This window comes from Atta cephalotes (genome assembly GCF_000143395.1).
Source record: "Atta cephalotes unplaced genomic scaffold scaffold00023, whole genome shotgun sequence".
Classification (NCBI taxonomy): domain Eukaryota; kingdom Metazoa; phylum Arthropoda; class Insecta; order Hymenoptera; family Formicidae; genus Atta; species Atta cephalotes.
Genome location: NW_012130087.1, coordinates 2170718 through 2178380, shown reverse-complemented (window position 1 = coordinate 2178380; position 7663 = coordinate 2170718). Strand labels below are relative to the sequence as shown.

General features: G+C 33.0%; 2 protein-coding genes across 2 annotated transcripts in view; one reads left to right on the top strand and one right to left on the bottom strand.

Moving 5' to 3' along the window:
• Nucleotides 1–1904: 1904 nt before the first annotated feature.
• LOC105619881 (cleavage and polyadenylation specificity factor 73) lies at nt 1905–3962 on the top strand. The gene has a single exon (XM_012201399.1). The coding sequence runs from the start codon at nt 1905–1907 to the stop codon at nt 3960–3962; it is 2058 nt and encodes a 685-aa protein (XP_012056789.1).
• A 1064-nt stretch (nt 3963–5026) lies between these two features.
• The window catches only part of LOC105620000 (DNA polymerase theta), a 10442-nt gene continuing 7805 nt past the window's right edge, over nt 5027–7663 (bottom strand). Inside the window, exons 14-18 of the mRNA XM_012201511.1 lie at nt 6758–6883; nt 6163–6498; nt 5763–6027; nt 5470–5687; nt 5027–5164 (exon numbers count right to left, since the gene is read on the bottom strand). Of these exons, the coding sequence (XP_012056901.1) occupies nt 5027–5164; nt 5470–5687; nt 5763–6027; nt 6163–6498; nt 6758–6883 (1083 nt within the window). The remainder of the gene's footprint in view (nt 5165–5469; nt 5688–5762; nt 6028–6162; nt 6499–6757; nt 6884–7663) is intronic.

Sequence of the window (7663 nt, the reverse complement as noted above, 5' to 3'; positions counted from 1 at the left end):
GTTTATCCACGATGCTAGAAATCGGTAAAAGCCTTGTATCTACGATACTAAAAATCGATCCGAGACGAATCCGATCGGATAAAGAAAGAATTGACCAATCGCAATGATTATGTGATCATAGTGTTCAAATGTGATTTGTTAATTTTTTTCTCTGTCCGAGATCTGGGATGATCTGGGAGATCTGGGAAGAGTAACAAATTAACTAATTATAGTTGAATGTGAGAAAAATAATTAACTATAATTGGTCGATTTCTATGCCTATTCCTTAATCAACTACTGTTACTGCCCATTGTAGATCATGCATTAAACCCACGGTGTCCACGATGCTAAAAAATCGGTCCCAGATCTTGGACAGAGAAAAAAATTGGACAGAGATTAAAATTAAAATTTGAACACTTTGATCACATGATCAAAGTGGTCAATTCCACATAATATGCGCGCACGATGGAATGTTTCATGAATGATTTACAATAGCAATATCAGTAATAGATGAGGCTGTAAGAGTAAGAAATTGACCAATCACAGTCGATTATTGGTTAATTTGTATAACTCTTAAGCCCATTCTACATGGGCAGTAGCAGCAGCGGATTAAAGAATAGGCGTAGAAATCAACTAATCATAGTCGAATGTGAGAAGAATAATCAACTATGATTAGATTAGATTAAAATAATCAACTATAATTAGTCGATTTCTACTCCTACTCTTTAATTCTTGCTACTACCCATTATAGAACTTTACAGTCTCATCCACTAATACCATTGTAGACGCGTCAGAGCTTCATGACTCTGCAACGTATGGTTAGAGGCTCCGCACAATAAAAAGAACAAGGAACAGAGAATAGAGAATAAGAATTTCAGCCTATCAGAAATCATATGTTGTAGAATATACAGTTTCTGATAGATTGAAAATCTTATTCTTTGTTTTCTATTTCCTGTTCTTTTTATTGTGTGGAGCCTCTTAGGCCGAAACACTCACATACATTGAAAAATGAGATTGAAGATTGAAAAATTGAAGTTTGACCAATCAGGACAAAAGAAGCCAAAAACTTCTTTGTCCTCATTGAAATTTTAATTTTTAATCTTTAATCTCAATCTTCAATGCATAGTCTGATTCCGGCCTTACTATGCCGTACAAATATTATCTGGGAATATATACAATATGACAGAAGCTTAAGATTTGTTTTTTATTTTGTTTCGCCTAAATTTAGGCGGGGAGCATAGACTCTTGCATAAGGTATAAAACATGAAGCATAAGAAAATTAACCAATTAAAATTCTTTATTTCCTCCCTTTCCATAAAATAAAGGACTCTGATTGATTGATTTTCTTATGCTTCATGTTTTATGCGTTATGCAAGAGTCTGTACTCCCCGCTTTATTATACCGTGTGCACAGTTCAGACAGTAGGAATATGAAGAACAAATTTTGTATTTTATTTTCCCTCTTTCTCTCTCTTTAATATCTAATTATATATAATTATCTCATTTTAAGTGCAGCTATAAATAATAGAATTAGGTCTGTTCTTTTTAAGGTCTGTTTTCTGTGGCTGAACTAATGTACACTTTTGGAATTTAAAGTGAGATAGATATTTTAAGTTTGATATTTGTTTAAAGTGAGAAAGAGAGTTTTAGGACAGTCTAGTGCAGGAACAGAAACAGACCATTAATTAAAGTTTTGCCGGTTTATCTTTTCTCTTTTTCTTTCAAACGTGGAAAGAAAAGGAAGAAAGCTGAATTATGGCAAGAAATCCAATTAAAAAGAACAGGCTGTTTCACGAGTTTGTTGTGCGTCACATAACCTCAAAAGCTTGCCGCTTAACGTACGCTTTTTTGAAGAAGTTCAGCATATGATATAAAAAAAAATAGCAAGGAAATAATTCATTAAGGAGAATCAACTATTTTGACAAAATGTCGACGAAGAGAAAAAACGACACGCAAGTACCAGCCGAGGAGAGCGACTTGCTCTCGATCCGGCCTCTTGGTGCAGGCCAGGAAGTTGGCAGGTCATGTATTATGTTAGAATTTAAAGGGAAGAAAATTATGTTGGACTGCGGTATACATCCCGGGCTTTCGGGAATGGACGCCCTTCCGTTCGTCGACCTTGTCGAGGCTGATGAGATTGACCTGTTGCTGATCTCCCATTTTCACTTGGATCATTGCGGAGCACTACCCTGGTTTCTTTTAAAGACGAGCTTCAAGGGTCGCTGCTTTATGACGCACGCCACCAAGGCAATTTATCGCTGGTTATTATCAGACTACATCAAGGTAAGCAATATAGCCACTGAGCAGATGCTATACACGGAATCCGATCTGGAAACCAGTATGGACAAAATAGAGACGATTAACTTCCATGAGGAGAAAGACATGTTTGGAATCAAGTTTTGGGCCTACAACGCGGGTCACGTGTTGGGTGCTGCTATGTTCATGATAGAGATTGCAGGCGTAAAAATTCTATACACGGGAGATTTTAGCCGGCAGGAGGACAGACATTTGATGGCCGCTGAGATCCCGAATATTCATCCCGATGTACTCATCACCGAGTCCACTTATGGCACTCACATTCACGAGAAGAGAGAGGATCGAGAAGGTAGATTCACGAATCTTGTGCATGAGATTGTCAACAGAGGTGGCAGATGCTTGATACCTGTATTTGCTCTGGGAAGAGCACAGGAGCTTCTTCTTATTTTGGATGAGTATTGGAGTCAGCATTCGGAATTACATGAGATACCAATCTATTATGCTTCCTCATTGGCGAAGAAGTGTATGGCTGTTTATCAGACATATGTGAATGCCATGAATGACAAGATCAGGCGGCAGATAGCCATCAACAACCCTTTCGTATTCAAGCATATCTCTAATTTGAAGGGCATAGATCACTTTGAGGACATTGGTCCATGCGTGGTGATGGCTTCACCCGGTATGATGCAGAGTGGCTTATCCAGAGAGTTGTTCGAATCATGGTGCACAGATGCCAAAAACGGGGTGATTATAGCTGGCTATTGTGTGGAGGGCACGCTAGCGAAGACTATCCTATCGGAACCAGAGGAGATTACGACTATGTCAGGGCAAAAGTTACCACTGAAGATGTCTGTTGATTACATTTCATTCTCAGCTCACACCGATTATCAGCAAACGTCGGAATTTATACGCACTTTAAAACCGCCGCATGTAGTGCTGGTGCATGGTGAGCAGAATGAAATGGGTAGGTTGAAAGCAGCGTTACAACGGGAATACGAGGACGATCCCAACACCACCATGGAAATACATAATCCGCGAAACACGGTCGCAGTGGAACTCTACTTCAGGGGCGAGAAGACTGCAAAAGTGATGGGCACGCTGGCGATGGAAACTCCTAGACCGGGACAGACGTTATCCGGCGTGTTGGTCAAAAGGAACTTCAATTATCATATGTTAGCTCCATGCGATCTGTCCAAGTACACGGACATGAGTATGAGCCAAGTTATACAACGACAGAGCGTATACTTTTCTGCATCTTTACCTGTACTAAAGCATCTGCTGACACAGATAGCCGGTCACTTAGAGGTCGTAGACGATAAAAAACTGAGAATATTCAAGAACGTCGACGTCACAATTGATGGCAAGATCATCACGATGGAATGGATAGCGACGCCAGTAAATGACATGTATGCAGATTCCGTTCTCACTGCGATTCTGCAGGCCGAAATAATGGATCAGTCACCAAAGGTTTTGCCCGCACCCACTAAAATGGACAGGATGCACTTTAAGGAGTGCCTCATAGAGATGCTGCAGGAGATGTTCGGCGAGGATTCCGTGCCCAAGATATTCAAAGGCGAGAAACTCTATGTCACAGTAGATGGTAAGAAGGCGCATATAGACTTGTTGAATTTGGATGTGACCAGCAAAGACGAGACTTTCCAGCAGATAGTTCAAACGGCGGTTACGAAATTGCATCAATCGTTGGCACCGCCTAGCGATGTAATATAGCGCAAAAGATGTTTATTAAAATAAATATCATTTTTTTACTGTTAATAATATATTTATTTTCTGTAAACAATTTTTTTATGTTGTATCTCCATACGTGCGAATTTAATACTATATTTCGTTATAAATTATATTTTCATATCATTAATATGATAATCATCACATAATTTAAAAACTATATATTGATGAAGACTAGTAATATTTCATATTACGTATTATTAAATAGACGAAGTCTAGTACTAAATCTCATATTTTTTTAACAGTGTTGATTTAATTTTCAAAAAAAATTCAAAATATTTTTTCAAAAAAATAAAAGAAAATTAAAAAGAAGAGATGTGTACATAGAGAAATATATTTAAATAATTTTTTTATTGAAGAAACGTGAATTATAATCTTTTTTTTCTCTTTTGAGCTCCGAAGTAAGAAATATAAATATAAAAATTTATCAAACAAGAAATATTGTAATCCATCATATAAAACTATTTAATTATCTATTATATATATTAATTTCTATTATATATTAATTATTATTTTTTTCTTATAATAAAAAGATAAATAGAGTATAATAAATGGATTGAGATAATAATTAAGAATATTCAAGAATATACAATTGGAAAAATATAAAAGATGTGAAAAAAGATAAAATATTTTCACTGGAGTAGTACTTGATGAATTTTCTTTTACGAAATAATATTTTACTTTTAAATACTAACGCGGTTCAATTAAGTTTCAATATCATAAAATTTTTTTTAAATATGGAAAAATTTTTGAATTTATAAATATAATAATTAATGCTTCATCGAAAAATACTAGGTTTCATTTTAACTATTTTCATTGATTCTAAATCTCTATGATGAAAATTTCTACTGATGAAAATAGTACGAATAATATAAGTTAAAATAAAGAATCAAGTACTTACAATTTTTACAAATATAAAAAACATGTATAAATATTTGGTAAATGCTAGCATGATCTATAAATATATAGTCTAATAATGATCAATTATTTAAAAGTGTATAAAAATAATGATTTAAAAATGATTAACGTGCTATGATTAGATATGTCTGTTAAAATTGATAATCGTTTAAATCACCCCATGCAGGTCCAACTCTGATTTTTACTGGCAATGGCACAGTAAGTTGGCACACATTTTCCATTGATTCTCTGATTATAACAGCAACTTTCTTTAAATCTGCTAAGTTGACCTGAAATAACATTAAAAAATTACCTATAATATTTTTGAGACTTCCACGGGTCCTTTCTATATAAAGATTATGCATTTCGCGGATTTCTTCCATATCCAAATCCATTCTTGGAATGCCAACATTTCGTAAACCTTGCAGTTCACTTCATCAGGGCGAGGAGCAGCCTGATACTCAATATCCCGCAAAACGCATCATTTTTATATAAAAAAATTACCTTTTTTGTATTTGTAATATCTTATAAGTTGTTACCAAGACTAAAAAAATTTTAATTTATAATAAATATATAAAAAATTGATAGTACTTACTTCGTATAATAATTCATCATGTAATTGTAAAACTAAATAACCACCTCTTTGTTGTAAATTGCTTCGTAGTTTGCGAGTGATATGCATCTCTGGAAATATTATAGCCGAATCCGGAAAGTAACATCTTATCTTGTCTTCTATACTTATCATGGCTTTTTTAACTATATCTGCGGCGGAACCTTGTACTTTTGTATTTACACTTTGTCGTTCTGCTTGTGCTACAATTTATCAGATATATAATTTATTAAATCATAAAATGCAAACAATATCAATATATGATAATCAATATTCACCTCTCACAGATGATTTTGTACTACTTAAATCCGGAAATTGTCTGCGTCTTCCAAGTAACGTTGTCACATATCCATCACGATGTGCTTCTTCTAATACATCGTTTAACCATTTATATATGCCAGGATATGCACTCATAAAAGACTCTAAAAATTCTTGAGCTTCAGGTTCACTTACACATAAATTTTCGGCCAATGATTTTACCCCCATGCCATAAATCATACCGTAACATAATTGTTTGGTACGCTGACGCATTTCACTAGTTACCTAGATATTCGGGTAATTAATATAATTAATAAATGATATGTACAGTATTTAAAGGTAGCTGAATCATAAATAGTACAATACTGAATGAATGTATATAGATTTTTGTGATATATTTATTATTATATCAGTGGATACCTGTTCTTCTGCTACATTATTCCATTTAGCAGCAATATTTTTAAAAATGTCACCCGGCTGTTTCATGATTTTGCATAATACCGAATCTTGTGAAAAATGAGTCAAGAGGCGTAATTCAAGTTGACAATAGTCAGCGGATAGCATTATGTTGCCTAGAGCTGGTACAAATGCCATCCTTACACTCACAACAAGATTATTGTCTGCAAAACTAAAATCTTTTGGCACATTTTGCAAATTTGGTTCGTGCATCGAGACTCTTCCCGTCACTGTGCAAGTAATACAATTACCACGAACACGAGAGTCTCCTTGGCCCAGATTAAGTAATGGATAAATCATCTGTAGGCAGAAATATCCGATAAAATATAATTTTATTAAATTTTTCTTTCTGTTATATCTTTTTTTATAATATTTTCTATTATATCTTAAATTTTTAAGTAGAAAAGCAGAATTAATCAAGAAATACAAGAAAAATCCTTGCATTAGAAAAAATATATAATAGGATAAAAAAAAGTATTTATTATAATATAGCAATATATAAAATCACATACATGCATATTACAAAAATCAAATAAATAAATACTTATAGTATAATTACTTTTGTTCTTGTTGCATTTAATTTTCGCCAGAAAATCACCAAGGTCGATATCGGATTATCACATTTTTCCAAAACAGTTTTGCTTGTACTGATTTTTTTATCTTTATATAATCCTAATACCTGTGACATATATGTTGTAATATATATGTTACAATTAGATATTAAAATTATATAAAAATGTATAATATGTTATATACAGGGTGAAATAAAAGTACTGGAATTCTTATCTCGGAAAATATGTTTTACAGAAAAGTGCTTTAGACAAAAGTTGTAAAAAGATCTTTTTATTGGACTTATCAATTTGACTTTGGATGGCATCAGATTAAGGTCACATTGATTTTTTTTAAATGGAAACCCTCATTTTTCTCATTACATGTTTTTGTAATTTATCTCGAGAATTTTTCAAAATACTATAACACTATTTTTATATTAACTATTATATTTTTATATTAACTATTTATATCAACTATTTTTATATTAAAAATGAAAATAAAAGGAACAACTTTCAAACATCTTGACATACAATCAAGATTATGATTCTTAACAATATTTAATCATCACCAGTTGGACATTATAAATAATATTAATGCCGGCGGTACTATAACTTTCAAATATAACTCAAAAAGTAGTTAATGGAAAAATATTTTGTTAAAGTATTTTGGAAAGCTTTCGAGATAAGCTATAAGAATGTGCAAATGGGGTTTCCATTAAAAAAAATAGATTTTGATCTGACTTTGACCACCCAAGGTCAAATTGATAAAATCAAATTGATAAAAAGATCAAACAGTAAAAAGATCTTTCTAATCCTACAACTTTTGTCTGAAACACTTTTCTGTAAAACATATATTTTCCGAAAGATATTCAACAGTTACAATACTTCTGTCTCACTCTATGTATATATAATAT